General features: G+C 41.9%; 1 protein-coding gene across 1 annotated transcript in view; it reads right to left on the bottom strand.

Moving 5' to 3' along the window:
* Nucleotides 1-15,811, bottom strand: part of LOC133089153 (sterol 26-hydroxylase, mitochondrial) — a 44,529-nt gene extending 28,718 nt beyond the window's left edge. Inside the window, exon 1 of the mRNA XM_061187442.1 lies at nucleotides 14,982-15,811. Within this exon, the coding sequence (XP_061043425.1) occupies nucleotides 14,982-15,251 (270 nt within the window). The 5' untranslated portion in view covers nucleotides 15,252-15,811. The remainder of the gene's footprint in view (nucleotides 1-14,981) is intronic.

The following is a 15,811-nucleotide window of genomic DNA, read 5'->3' as shown; positions in this document are numbered from 1 at the left end:
TTTTCTCCATTGTATATTCTTGCCTCCTTTATCAAAAATAAGGTGACCATATGTGCATGGGTTTATCTCTGGGCTTTCTATCCTGTTCCATTGATCTGTATTTCTGTTTTTGTGCCAGTACCATATTGTCTTGATTACTGTAGCTTTGTAGTATAGTCTGAAGTCAGGGAGCCTGATTCCTCCAGCTCCGTTTTTCTTTCTCAAGATTGCTTTGGCTATTTGAGGTCTTTTGTGTTTCCATACAAATTGTGAAATTTTTTGTTCTAGTTCTGTGAAAAATGCCATTGATAGTTTGATAGGGATTGCACTGAATCTGTAGATTGCTTTGGGTAGTATAGTCATTTTCACAATGTTGATTCTTCCAATCCAAGAACATGGTATATCTCTCCATCTGTTTGTATCATCTTTAATTTCTTTCATCAGTGTCTTATAGTTTTCTGCATACAGGTCTTTTGTCTCCTTAGGTAGGTTTATTCCTAGGTATTTTATTCTTTTTGTTGCACCAACATTGGCCTTTAAAGACTTGAACACACTAACATAGTTTCTAACAGCTCAAAGTCACATCCCTAGAGTGCCCTTCATCCCTAGGATGAAACCCTCCTTAAAGTGCCTACTTGAGAAAACTCAAGGCTGCCAAGGAATGTCCTGTTTGTTCCAGCCATTGTCTGAAGATAGGGCCCCTGTCTCCCAGTCTCTGTGGAAGGGTGGGAGCCTAACTTTGATAAGATAAGCACCAGTTAGCAAACCCAAATGAGTTTCACATGGACCAACCCTCACCCCAATTCCTGCTTTTTGTCATTTTTCACTTCCCTGACTCTTTTCAAGCCCCTGCCATCCCACACCCGACTCCCTCACTCTCCCTTTAAAACGCCAGTCACCTCTGCACAAATTGGAAAGGAGTTAATCTCTTTCCCCTACTGTCAGTAGTTCCTGAGTAAAATCTGTTTTCACCACTTTAACTAATGCCCAGCTGTGCTTATCTTTGACAGTTGTGTGGACCTTAAGAACTCAAAATATAACACTGAGCCAAAAAGTGGAAACAATGCAAATATCATCAGCAGATGGATGGATGAACAAAGTGGGGTATATCCTTATGATGCAATATTATTCATCCATTAAAAAGGAATAAAGTACTGACACATGCACAACATGGATGAACCTTGAAAGCATCATGCTAAGTAAAAGAAGCCTTTCACAATAGATTACATATTAAATGAGTCCATTTATATGAAATGTCCATAACAGGCAAATCCATAGAGACAGAAAGTAGATTAGTGGTTGCCAGGGACTGATGAGGGAATGGGGAGCAGGGAGTTCCTGCCAAAGAGTATGAGGTTTCTTTCTGGGGTGATTAAAATATTCTAAAATTGATGTGGTGATGGTTGCACAACTCTGTGAATATACTAAAAACCACTTAATTGTTCAATGGGTGAGTTGTATGGTATGTGATTATATCTCAATAAAGTTGTTACAAGAAAAAAAAACATTAAAATCATCTAAAATCTCCCCTCAAAAAAATTGATACTGCATTGCGATGTTCTATTCTCCTACTTAGAGGCCTGTTTGGTTTACTGATACTGGGTTCCTTAAGGAGGCTCTCAGCACAGAAAAACAACACTAAAACAGCAAGTAAATAGTCCTGAGGACAAAAGTGAACTCACAAATACTAAGTACTGTTTTGCCAGTGTCGACAAACCTGGCACGAAAAGCTGGCAGCCATCAGGTAGATAAACAGAAGGAGAGATGTAACTTCAAGCACAGGCCTCTCTTTTGCCTACACTGACCAATGCCAGAAAGAAGGCATCATTCAGGGTCAAAGGTAAAGAGGAATCCAGCTGGCACAGCCATGACTCAGTGCTGTCCAAGCGTCAACAGGAGTTTAGCTCTAACCCCCTCACACAAGTGGAATTCACATTTCCAAGTGACAGAGGGTGCTAAATAACAGCATTCCCAAGTTCTCCTTGCTCTGAACCTTGTCTTGAATGCTCTTCTCTAAGATCAGACCAAGCCAGTGGCACCATTTGAACTCATGATGAGCAGAATTACTTGTATTTTTTATTATGAAGATTTTAATGGGGATAATTAAAGAAAATAACATTATAAACACCCATGTACCCTCCCTCCAGAATTAAGAACTGTTAATATTTGTCATATTTGCTTCAAATCTTTTTAAAAAATGAAAACATTTCATAAAATAGATAGCTAGTGGGAAGCAGCCGCATAGCACACGGAGATCAGCTCAGTGCTTTGTGACCACCTAGAGGGGTGGGATAAGGAGGGTGGGAGGGAGACGCAAGAGGGAGGGGATATGGGGATATATGTATATGTATAGCTGATTCAGTTTGTTATAAAGCAGAAACTAATACATCATTGTAAATCATTTATACTCCAATAAAGATGTTAAAAAAAAATACATCAACAAAAAAAAAAAAAAAAAGAAAGAAAACATTTCAGATTCAAAGTCCTCTTCTTATCTTTCCCTTTGCTTTCCCTCCCCAGAGCAACCACTATCTTGAATTTGAAATATGCTCTTTCTGTCAATATTTATATAATTTTACGACATCACAATGATAGCCCATATTATTTTCATGTGGTTGTTAATTTATAGAAATAGTATTCTACAGTACATATCATTCTATACTCAACTTTGGTTCTGAGTTCTAATTTTTTTATTGAAGTACAGTTGATTTACACTGTTCTGTTAGTTTCTGGTGTACAGCAAAGTGATTCAGTTATATATAATAACTCAGATTCTTTTCTCATATAGGTTATTACAAGATATTGAATATAGTTCCCTGTGCTATACAGTAGGTCCCTGCTGTTTACCTATTTTATATATAATAGTGTATATCTCTTAATCCCAAACTTCTAATTTATCCCTCCCCCTGCCAAGTTCTATATTGAGATATAAAAAGTTTGTGAGTTCATTATGACTATTGCATAGTGTTCCATTGTATGAATATGTCACAATCTATTTATCCTGCTGATGGGCATTTAACATGTTTCTGAATTTTTGGTTTTACAAACAAAGCTGCAAAAAAAATTTTTTTGTGCATGTGTGCAGCCATTACTTCAATATTTATAAAAATGTCTGCTTTTATGCAAGACAGAAGCACTGTCATAAAGGTACAAAGATATGTACCAGATAGGTGGACAGTAAGAATTTTCCTCTGATTTTGTACCAGAGAGAAACAATGGGCTGAAAGTAGAGGCAGATCTAAGGGTAATCCAAGAAAAGGCCTTGCCTGGGACGCCCTCAGAGAGGCTGTTAGGAAAACAGAAGCGGCGCCCCCAACCCGCACCCCTCACACACCCAGAGGCAAACCTCAGTAAGCTGTGCACCTTTGCTTGCAAGCTGGGATGGTCTGGAGTGGAACAATGAGAGTATTCAAGAACAAGGAGAAGATGACCAGCAATGGACGCACAGCTAAAAAGAGGATGCAGATGCAGAAGTGGACATCAAAAGTAAGGACCCAGAGCCAAACAGGGGTACAAGAGGAAAGGCCATCAGAAGATCTCAAAATATTATGCTGGACCAGGAAGCACTAGGTCAGCCATGCTTTATCTCTTGCTCTCCATTCTTTTGTTGTTGTTTTTTAAATTGTAAAAGGCAATATATATGTACACTGTTAAAATGCAAAGGGTACAAAAAGACCCAAAAGATGGTGAACTATGCCTGGGCAGGATGAAGCCAGAGGAAACTCTGGTGGAGGTCCATAGCAGTCTTGCAATATAAAGTAAGTCTTGGGACTTCCCTGGTGGCGCAGTGGTTAAGAATCCACCTGCCAATGCAGGGGACACGGGTTCGAGCTCTGGTCCAGGAAGATCCCACATGCCGCAGAGCAACTAAGCCCATGTGCCACAACTACTGAGCCTGTGCTCTAGAGCCTGCAAGCCACAACTACTGAGACCGCGTGTCACAACTGCTGAAGCCCACGTGGCTAGAGCCCATGCTCTGCAACAAGAGAAGCCACCGCAATAAGAAGCCTGCGCACCGCAACGAAGAGTAGAGCCCGCTCACCACAACTAGAGAAAGCCCGCGTGCAGCAATGAAGACCCAAAGCAGCCAAAAATAAATAAATAAACAAATACATGTATTAAAAAAAAAAAGTAAGTCTTCCTCCTAACTCTCATCTCCAGAGTCCAAGACCCCTACAGAGAGGCAACCATCATTACCAATTTCTTGTGTGTCCTCCCAGGGATATTTTATGCACATACAAATATATATATATATATATGAATATACCCCTCACACTTTTTATCCACAAATGATGGCATATTATATAGTTTTGCACCTTACTTTCTTCCCATCTCTTACCAAGCAATTCATATTAATACACATAGATCTGCCCCTTTTATTTTTAATGGTTGCGTAAAATTCCATTGTATGAATGTACTGTAATTTATTTAATTAGTTCCTTACTGGGATATGTAAGTCATTCTAACATTTCCCAATCAGAAATATTGCTATCTTGAAAAGTGTGTAATATTTCTTTGACCACAAATTTTATCTGTAAGATAAAAATTCTGGCAGTGCATTTGCTAAGTTGGTATGACTCACACTTTATATCTTAATACCTGGTTTCAACTTTCCCATCCCTGAGGCTTTAAAGAGCTACATTATATTCCACCAGAGTCTCAAGGACAATCTGTAAACATCTGCCAGATGAGACTGTAAAACACTCAAGCCAAGTCAAGGTAACTGGAGGATAATCTCTGGAAGACTTGATGGTAACATGAGTACTGGGAAAGAAAATCCAGCTAATCAATGGTATTAGCCAAACTGAAGAAAGAATGTGTTAACAGGATGGGAGTGGCCATTACAAAATCCAGAAGAAGGAGCCAAAGGGCAAAAATAGGCAGCATTTATCTCTGAAGAGAGAGAGATACTTAATCTAATGGACAGGCACCAGAGAAGCACATTCAACCAGGTTTCTCCAAGGCCTAGATGAAATTTTTTTCCATACAATTCTACTGCTTTAGTTCTGGGGTCCCTGCACACCAAGCAGTCCACTAATGTAGTTACTAATTTCTCTCCCTAGGTAGGTGGATTCTAGGAAGAGGTTAGGTGTATTAAAGAGGGCCACATATTTTTTGACATCTCTCCCATTAATAGTTCAGGTCTACATCTTCTCTAGAATTTGGGTGGGCTCTGTAACTGCTTTGATGTGTAGAATACAGCAGGAATGATGCTATGCCAGTTTCCAGAACCAGGCTTTAAGAAACTGGCAACTTCCACTTTCTGTCTCTTGGAATATTCATTCTGGGGGAAACCAGTACCCTGTAAGAAGTCTGACTATGCAGAGACCCACATGCTGTGAGGAAGCCCAGGTTAGTCATGTGGGGAAAGAAATAGCCGTTCTGGCCAAACCAGCCCAGGCATCCAACATGCAATTGAAGAAGCCATCTTGGAAATTCCAGCCCCAGCAGATGTGACATGGAGAAAAGCTAAGGAAGCCAGCCAAAAACCAGACCTGAGGCCCAAACATATGGCCCCACTTGAGCCATCCCAGCCATCTTCAGCCATTCAAACTAAAGCCCCACTCCACTGTGAAGCAGAGATAAGCCATTTTTGATGTGCACTGCCCAAATTCCTGACTCACAAAATCATGAGTATAACAAAATGTTGTTTTAAGCCACTATGTTTTGGGATAGTTTGTTAGGTAGGAATAACTAGAATAGAGGGCTTCTATGTGATGGGGTATAAGATCCCTGGGAAAGCTAACTTTTGTAAATAAATACTCCAATCCACAATTTGTTTCTGTGTGTTTGGCCAATATGGGTCAGTCCCCAATAGTCTACCCATGCTGAATGAACTGACAAAATTTAGTTTCTGAACCTAGAAAGCTAAGACCTGATGGGCCAGCTTGATCAATCTGCCCCCCTCCCTCACTGTCCCTTTTTCACTCTATCTTATGTCAAACAACTCAGATCAGGGAGCTGAGAAGAATCTCACAAAGAAGTTTACCACTAGATGTAGCTACTGCTCAGTACCACTCATAGCCCTTTGACTGGTACATGAAATGCATTCATTCATCAAACATTGTCAAGAACCTCCCCTGTATCCAGAACTGTGCCTGATGCTGGGGGACACAGAGCTGGGAAAGACATAGGCCCTCAGAGGTTCACAGCCCAATCTCTAAGCTATATAAACAGGCAATGGTAAGAAACATGTGCCCTTAAATATGTGACAGACTTAAAGGGAGAAATAGATAACAATATAATAATAGTAGGAGACTTTAATACTCCACTTCATCATCCACACAGAAAATCAATACAGAAATATTGGCCTTAAATGACACATTAAACCAGATGAACTTAACAGACATATACAGAATATTCTACCCAAAAGCAACAGAATACATTCTTTTCAAGCACACATGGAACATTCTCCAGGATACATCAAATGTTAGGCCACAAAACAAAACTTAATAAATTTAAGAAGACTGAAATCCAATCAGGCATCTTTTCCCACACAATTTTACAAAAATAGAAATCAACTGCAAGGACTTCCCTGGTGGTGCAGTGGTTAAGAATCCACCTGCCAATGCAGGGGATACAGGTTTGAGCCCTGGTCTGGGAAGATCCCACATGCCGTGGAGCAACTAAGCCCGTGTGCCACAACTGCTGAGCCTGCACTCTAGAGCCCACGAGCCACAACTACTGAGCCCGCATGCCACAACTACTGAAGCCCGTGAGCCTAGAGCCCGTGCTCTGCAACAAGAGAAGCCACCACAATGAGAAGCCCGCGCACTGCAATGAAGAGTAGCCCCCACTTGTTGCAACCAGAGAAAGCCCATGCACAGCAACAAAGACCCAATGCAGCCAGAAATAGTTTAATTAATTAATTAATTAATTTTAAAAAAGAAATCAACTGCAAGAAGAAATCTGGAAAATTCACAGATATGTGGAGATTAAACAACATGCTACTGAACAACCACTAGGTCAAAGAAGAAATCAAAAGAGAAATTTAAAAAAACTAAAGATGAATGAAAATGGAAAACACAACATAGCAAAACTTAAAGTGAGGGGTGCCTGGGAAAAGGAGGCTGGGGCCTCAAACGTCTGCTTGACGAATTTAAAGCTGATTCCTCAGGACCTGTAGGGATTCCTGAGCAGGGGAGCAATTAATCAAACATGCTTTTAGGGGCACTGACATGGCATTGTGCATGGATAGATTGTCAGGGCAGATCAAGCAGTAAGGGAGATCAAGCAGGAGGGAACACGCAGACACCATCCCTTCCCAGAGTCTCTATGGGGCTGCTCATGCTGCCAGCCGAGCTGCAGACAAGCAAGGAGGCTGACCTGGTGGTGGAGCTGCTGGAGCTACTGGAGCTGCTGGAGCTGGAAAAGATATCCTCTGCGCTGGGCAGAAAAAGCCCGCCAGGTTCAGAAGGTCACGGATCATCTGGCCTTTGATGCTGATGTCCAGTGGAGGGTGAGAATGGAGGCTTCAGGGAAAGGATGCAAAGAATGGCAAAAGCCAAAACTTATGGGAAGCAGCAAAAGTAGTTCCAAGAAGGAAGTTCACAGCAATAAATGCCTACATTAAGAAACAAGAAAGATTAAAAAAAATAAGAAAGAGAGAGAGAGAAAGATCTCGAATAACTTAACTTTACACCTCAAGGAACTAGAAAAAGGAGGACAAATTAACCTCAAAGTTAGTAGAAGGAACCATAAACAAGACAAAAAGACAACCCTCAGAATGGGAGAAAATATTTGCAAATGAAGCAACTGACAAAGACTTAATCTCCAAAACATACAAGCAGCTCATGCAGCTCAATATCAAAAAAAAAGAACCACCCCAATCAAAAAATGGCTGGAAGACCTAAATAGACATTTCTCCAAAGAAGACATACAGATGGGCAACAAACACATGAAAAGATGCTCAACATCACTAATTATTAGAGAAATGCAAATCAAAACTACAATGAGGTATCGCCTCACACTGGTCAGAATGGCCATCATCAAAAAATCTACAAACAACAAATGCTGGAGAGGGTGTGGAGAAAAGGGAACCCTCTTACACTGTTGGTGGGAATGTAAATTCATACAGCCACTATGGAGAACAGTATGGAGGTTCCTTCAAAAACTAAAAATAGAACTACCATATGACCCAGCAATCCTACTACTGGGCATATACCCTGAGAAAACCATAATTCAAAAAGACACATGCACCCCAATGTTCATTGCAGCACTATTTACAATAGCCAGGACATGGAAGCAACCTAAATGCCCATCAACAGAGGAATGGATAAAGAAGATATGGTACATATATACAATGGAATATTACTCAGCCACAAAAAGGAATGAAATTGGGTCATTTGCAGAGACGTGGATGGACCTAGAGTCTGTCATACAGAGTGGAGTAAGTCAGAAAGAGAAAAACAAATATCGTATATTAATGCATATATGTGGACTCTAGAAAAATAGTATAGATAATTTTATTTGCAAAGCAGAAGGAGGGACACAGACGTAGAGAACAAAAGTATGGATACCAAGGGGGAAAGGGCTGGGGGATGAATTGGGAGATTGGGATTGACAAATATACACTATTGATACTATGTATAAAATAGATAACTAATGAGAACATACTGTTTAGCACAGGGAACTCTACTCAGTGCTCTGTGGTGACCTAAATGGGAAGGAAATCCAAAAAAGAGGGGATATATGTATATGTATAGCTGATTCACTTTGCTGTACAGCAGAAACTAACACAGCATTGTAAAACAACTATATTCCAATAAAAATTAATTTTAAAAAGTTAGTAGGAGGAAGGAAATAACAAAGATCTGAGCAGAAATAAATCAGAGACTAAAAAGACAATAGAAAAGATCACTGACACTAAGAGATGGCTTTTTAAAAAGCTAAATAAAATAAACAAACCTTTAGCTAGGCTCACCAAGAAAAAAAGAGGACTCAGATAAATAAAATCAGAAATGAAAGAGGAGACATTACAACTGATACCACAGAAACACAAAGGATCACAATTGTGAACAATTATATGCCAACAAATTGAACAACCTAGAAGAAATGGATAACTTCCTAGAAACATACATTGTACCAAGACTGAAGCATGAAGAAACAGAAAATCTGAACAGATCCATTATTAGTATAAAGACTGAATCAGTCACCAACAAAAAAAAATCAAACCTCCCAACAAACAAAAGTCAAAGACCAGACGGCTTCACTGGTGAATTCTACCAAATATTTTAAAGAAGAATGAATACTAAACTTTCTCAAACTCTTCCAAAAAAAAAAAAAGAAAAAGAAGGGGAGGGGACAATTCCAAACCCATTTTATGAGGCTGGAATTTCGCTAATACTAAAACCAGACAAGGACAGTACAAGAAAAGAAAATACAGGCCAATATCCCTGATGAACATAAATGAAAAAAATCTTCAATAAAATATTAGCAAACCAAATTCAACAATACATAAAAAACCACAAACAAACAAACAAACAAAAAAACCATTCATCATGATCAAGAGGGATTCATTCCAGGGATGAAAGGATGGTTCAACAACTGCAAATCAATCAATGTAATACAACATATTAGCAAAATGAAGGATAAAAATCATAAGATCATATCAAAAGATCCAGAAAAAGCATTTGACAAAATTCCACATCCATTTATGACAAAAACTCTCATAAAACTTGGTATAGGGGCTTCCCTGGTGGTGCAGTGGTTAAGAATCCACCTGCTAATGCAGAGGTCATGGGTTCGAGTCCTGGTCCAGGAAGGTCCCACATGCCGCGGAGCAACTAAGCCCATGTGCCACAACTACTGAGCCTGCGCTCTAGAGCCCATGAGCCACAATTACTGAAGCCCGCGTGCCTAGAGCCCGTGCTCCGCAACAAGAGAAGCCACCACAATGAGAAGCCCGAACACTGCAACAAAGAGTAGCCCCCGCTCACTGCAACTAGAGAAAGCCCGCTTGCAGCAACAAAGACCCAATGCAGCCATAAATAAATAAATATGTTTAAAAAAACCCCAAAAACTGGGTATAGAGAGAATGAACCTTAACATAATAAAGGCCATATATGACAAACCCATAGCTAACATCACAGTCAATGTTGAAAAGCTGAAGGCTTTTCCTGTAAGATCAGGAAAAAGACAAGGATGGCCACTCTTGCCATTTTTATTCAACATAGTATTGGTAGTCCTAGACAGAGCAATTAGGCCAGGAAAAAAAAAAAAAGCATCCAAATCAGAAAAGAAGAGGTAAAACTATCACTATTTGCAGATGACATGATACTATATATCGAAAACCCTAAAGACTCCACCAAAACAACTGTTAGAACTAATAAATGAATTCAGTAAACTTGCAGGATACAAAATCAAAATACAAAAATCAGTTTATTTCTATTCACTAATAACAAACTATCAGAAAGAGAAATTAAGAAAACACTCCCATTTACGACTGTATCAAAAAGAATAAAATGCCCAGGAATAAATTTAACCAAAGAGGTAAAAGACCTGTACGCTGAAAACTATGACATTGAAGAAAGAAATTAAAGAAGACACAAATAAATGGGAAGATACTCCATGCTCATGGATGGGAAGAATTACTATTGTTAAAATGTCCATACTACCCAAAGCAATCTACAGATTCAATGCAATTCCTACTAAAATTCCAATGGCATTTTTCACAGAAATAAATAAACAATCCTAAAATTTGTATGGAACTGCAAATGACCCCGAATAGCCAAAGCAATCTTGAGAAAGGAGAACAAAGATGGAGGCATCATGTTTCCTGATTTCAATCTACATTACAAAGCTATAGTAATCAAAACAGTATGGTATTGGCATAAACACACACATATAGATCAGAATAGAAAGAAATAGAAAGATCAGAAATAAACCCACACATATATGGTAAATTAATTTATGACAAGGGAGCAAAGAATATATAATGGAGAAAGGACAGCCTCTTCAATAAATGGTGTTGGGAAAACTGGATAGCCACATGCAAAAGAATGAAATTGGATTACTATCTTACACCATACACAAAAATTAACTCAAAATGGATTAAAGACTTGAACTTAAGACCTGAAACCATAAAAACCCCAGAAGAAAATATAGGTGGTAAACTCCTTGACATCAGTCTTGATGATGATTTTTTGAATTTGACACCAAAAGCAAAGGTAACAAAAGCAAAAATAAACAAGCAGGACTACATTAAACTAAATAGCTTCTGCACAGCAAAGGAGACCATCAACAAAATGAAAAGACAACCTACTAAATGGGAGTAAATATTTGTAAATCATATATCTGATAAGGGTTAATATCCAAAATACATGAAGAACTCATATAACTCAATAGCAAAACAAACAAAATCCAATTAAAATACGGGCAGAGGATCTGATTTGACATTTTTCCAGAGAAGACATACAGATGGCCAACAGGTAAATGAAAAGGTACTCAACATCACTAGTCACCAGGGAAGTGCAAATCAAAACTACAATGAGATATCACCTTGCACCGATAGAATGGCTAAAAGACAAAAAAATAAGAGTTGGCAAGGATGTAGAGAAAAGGGAACCCTCGTGCAGTGTTGGTGGGAATGTAAACTGGTGCAGCTACAATGGAAAACAGTATGGCGGTTTCTCAAAAAATTAAAAATAGAACTACCATATGATCTCACAGTCCCACTTCTGAGTATTTATCCAAAGAAAATGAAAACACTAAACTCAAAAAGATAAATGGACCCTCATGTTCACTGCAGCAGTATTTACAATAGCCAAGACATGGAAGCATGGAAGCAACCTAAGTGTCCATCAATGGATGAATGTATAAAGAAAATGTGACGCGCACGCACATACACCCAGAAATATTATTCAGCTATAAAAAAGAAGGAAATCCTGCCATTTACAACAACATGGATGGACCCTGAGGAAATTATGCTAAGTGAAATAAGTCAGACAGAGAAAAACAAATACTGAATGATCTCATGTGTATGTGGAATCTAAAAATTAAACAAACCAAAACAAAACTCATACATACGGAGAACCGATTGGTGGCTGCCAGAGGTGGGCATGGAAGGAGGGCAAAATGCATGAAGGTGGTCAAAAAGTACAAACTTCCAGTTATAAAATAAATAAGTGGGCGTTACAAGATTACATCCTGGGATGTAATGCACAGCATGGTGACTATAACAACACTGTATTGTATATTTGGAAGTTACTAAAAGAGTAAATCTTAAAAGTTCTCATCACAAGAAAAAAAAATTTTGTAACTATATATAAAAAAAAGAGGGGCTTCGCTGGTGGCGCAGTGGTTGAGAATCTGCCTGCCAATGCAGGGGACACGGGTTCGAGCCCTGGTCTGGGAAGATCCCACATGCCGCGGAGCGACTAGGCCCGTGAGCCACAATTGCTGAGCCTGCGCGTCTGGAGCCTGTGCTCCGCAACGGGAGAGGCCGCGATAGTGAGAGGCCCGCGCACCGCGATGAAGAGTGGCCCCCACTTGCCGCAACTAGAGAAGGCCCTCGCACAGAAACGAAGAGCCAACACAGCCATAAATAAATAAATAAATATATAAATAAAATTAAAAAAAAAAAAAAGAAAGAAACATGATACATGAAATGACAAATATGTACAGGAAGCATTAGGGAGACACAGGAGGGGTCACCAACCCAGGTAGTCCACAATGAGAGCTACAGAATAGACAGCTGATCTCATCATTCTCAGGGTCAACATCTTTGAAAGATATCACTTTGTTACATAAATTTACATATAAATTTAACGTATGTTCACATTTCACTTTTTCAGCACTCTTGTCATTATTTTAGTTAGAAAAGAGAAAGGAACTGGTATTTACGGACTAGCAAGGCTTTCACATGTCCCAATTCCCACTCCAACCCCTTAAAGTCCTACAATGCTTCCCTAAGCTGATTTTATTAATTTTATGTGTGATACCCAGTTTTTGACAACTGAGGGTGCAGGAGACATTATGGTCAGCTGCCCTTATATCAATTCCTGTCCTCCTCCTTGTGCGGCAGCCGCCTGTTTAGGTGGCAGGGCCCCCAACCCCAGCTTTAGGAGTAAGCCTGCATGAGTCTAAGCTAGAGTACACCTATGGCCACTATGATGGGTTCAGGAATGGGCAATTGACCTAGGCCAGTCAACTAAGTTCTGTGAGACAGCAGAGCCAAGAGAACTGCAGAACAGAACTGTGGCTTTGATGGTCTCATGAATCACTAGAGCAAACTATACCTGAAGGGCACACAACTATTAGACTTTTCCATTATAGGAACCAATAAAGCTGCTTTATAGTTTAAGCCGGTGAGAGTGGCAACCAAATGGATTTGAACTGATACAAAGTGGGTCACTGGAAGCATCCTCTTTCTCAATAGGGGTATTAACTGGCTTTTATAGATGTGCAGCACTCCGCTGTTTACTAACTCACGCCAGCCACATGTAGTGGGAAGGGCTAATATATTTCCCATGGAGCAGCCCAGGTTCATGTGATTCCAGATCTTTGGGATACAAAGGCCGGAGCCAGGAGGCTCTGCAAAATTCTAGTCCGGCCTCTCCTTTAAAAGTCCACACAGGGGGACTTCCCTGGAGGCGAAGTGGTTAAAAATCCGCCTGCCAGTGCAGGAGACACGGGTTCGAGCCCTGGTTCGGGAAGATCCCACGTGCCGCAGAGCAACTAAGCCCATGTCCTACAACTACTGAGCCCATGTGCTACAACTACTGAAGCCCACAGGCTTAGAGCCCGTGCTCCGCAACAAGAGAAGCCACCGCAATGAGAAGCCCGCGCACCGCAACGAAGAGTAGCCCCCGCTCGCCACAACTAGAGAAAGCCCGAGCGCAGCAATGAAGACCCAATGCAGCCAAAAATAAATTAATTAAAAAAAATAAAATAAAAGGCCAAACAGGGACTTCCCTGGTAGTCCAATGGTTAGGACTCCGTGCTCCCAGTGCAGGGGGCCCGGGTTCCACCCCTGGTCAGGGAACTAGATCCCACATGCCACAACTAAAAGAGCCCACATGCCGCGACTAAAAAGATCCCGTACGCCGCAATGAAGATCCCAACGAAGATCCCGTGATCCTGTGTGCTGCAGCTAAGACCCGGCACAGCCAAACAAATAAATAAATAAATGTATTTTTTTTAATGAAAAATAAATAAATGGCCACACACTCCTGGCTTTCTCCTGCTTCCTCCTCCACTTCCTAGGGCAGTCGAGAATTTCTTGGTAGTTACTGCTGCAGAGATAGTCCTGAGCAAAACTTCCCAATAAACTTTCCCTGAAAAATGGTGAGAAATCCTCAGTCCCCACCCTTGGGGCATTCACTGGGCTGCTCACATTTCTAGAGGTTAAGTCAAGCAGGGGAAGCTTTCAGGACTCTGGTTTCTTGGCTTACTTGGTTTCTTGGAGCTGAGCACACAGGTACGCCTGCGTACAGCAACGAAGACCCAACGCAGCCAAAAATAAATTAATTAAAAATAAATAAATTTAAAAAAACATATAACACAGAGGAAGTGACAGAGAAAGAAGATGGTGCTTTACAAGAGCACATTAACAGGTGTCTAACCCAGCCCAGGGAAATCACAGAGACAAAAACAAGTGTTTAAGTAGAAGAGTGAAGACAACAGTTCAGGCAGAGGGAACCTCCTAGACCCTAAGGTGGGGGAAGGACTTTCTAGGCTTAGGGAATTGGAAGAAGTCTAGAATGGGTGGAGTACCCAGTGTGAAAAGAGGAGTCAAGGAGATGAGACTGAATCTCAACCTCTGTCCACTTTAAACCTAGCCTCCCAAATCACCTCTAGCCCAGTGCTCTCCTGCTTCATACCACCCCTTGACCTGTTGATTTCAGTTCATAGCCCCTACAGATTCCCAGTGTATGACCGCAGCCCCACTCGGTCCCGAGCTAAACGTGTCCTTCACTTTTTGTCCAACGTCTCCCCATCCCCAACTTCTCTGTCCTGGTGAGCACCACATCCCCTGGTCGCGAGGCCCCCCGCTCGGTTACCTGGAGCTGGTGCAAGTGCAGAACGTAGCCTTGCACCAACAGCTGGAATAAGAGACGCAGCCGCCCTGGCCCTGAAAGCTCCTCCAGGCTCCGCAGCCTCCGATCGCCGGGCCCCGTTCCGGGAGCCTCGGCTGCCTGGGCCGCAGGGAGGGCGCTGGGGATCGCGGCCTTGGCTCTGGCCCCGTGAGAGCCGAGGCCAGGGAGAGCCACCCGCGTCCCCAGCAGCGCCCACCGCAGCCTTGCGCAGCCCAGCGCACCCATACGATTCATGGCTCGCGCCGCCACGCCTTTGGATCGCGAGCGCAGAGCGCCTGGAACTTGCCCAGAGACAAAACAGTAGGGGCGGGTTCAAGGGTACCGGTAGCCCAGGGCGGGCCGGACGAAGGCTGACCAGGCCCCTTACTGCTCACTTTTCCTCGCGGTCTTCAGTCCCTCCAAATAGGACCTAAGGGACTCGCAGAAGTCACCCTTTCCAACTGTAAGCCTCCTGGCTCGGGGAGGGGCCGGACAACGCCAAGCCAGAAGATGCACGGGGGACTTAGGGGAGACCCACAGAGCGCTGACGATGGCCGCCTCTTCCGCGACTCCCCCACCTCGCACTTCCGCGAACTCTCGAGGAGAACTTGAAGCTCGCTTGGTCTCAATTCCCGGCAGGAGGGCGGCAAAGTTCTCGGCAGCCCGGGAGCCTTCCAAGACGGGGAGGCCGGTTCGCCACCCCAGAGCGCCAGCGTCTCAGCTGTCCTCACTTCCCGGAGGGACCAGGAACCGGCTGTTGAGATTAAACCGGCCGCTGGCTTTTCCTGATAGCCTCCAGGGTTGATCCCGGAGTC

The sequence above is a fragment of the Eubalaena glacialis genome, chromosome 1 (genome assembly GCF_028564815.1).
Source record: "Eubalaena glacialis isolate mEubGla1 chromosome 1, mEubGla1.1.hap2.+ XY, whole genome shotgun sequence".
Lineage (NCBI taxonomy): Eukaryota > Metazoa > Chordata > Mammalia > Artiodactyla > Balaenidae > Eubalaena > Eubalaena glacialis.
This window is presented reverse-complemented; position numbering and strand designations above follow the sequence as displayed.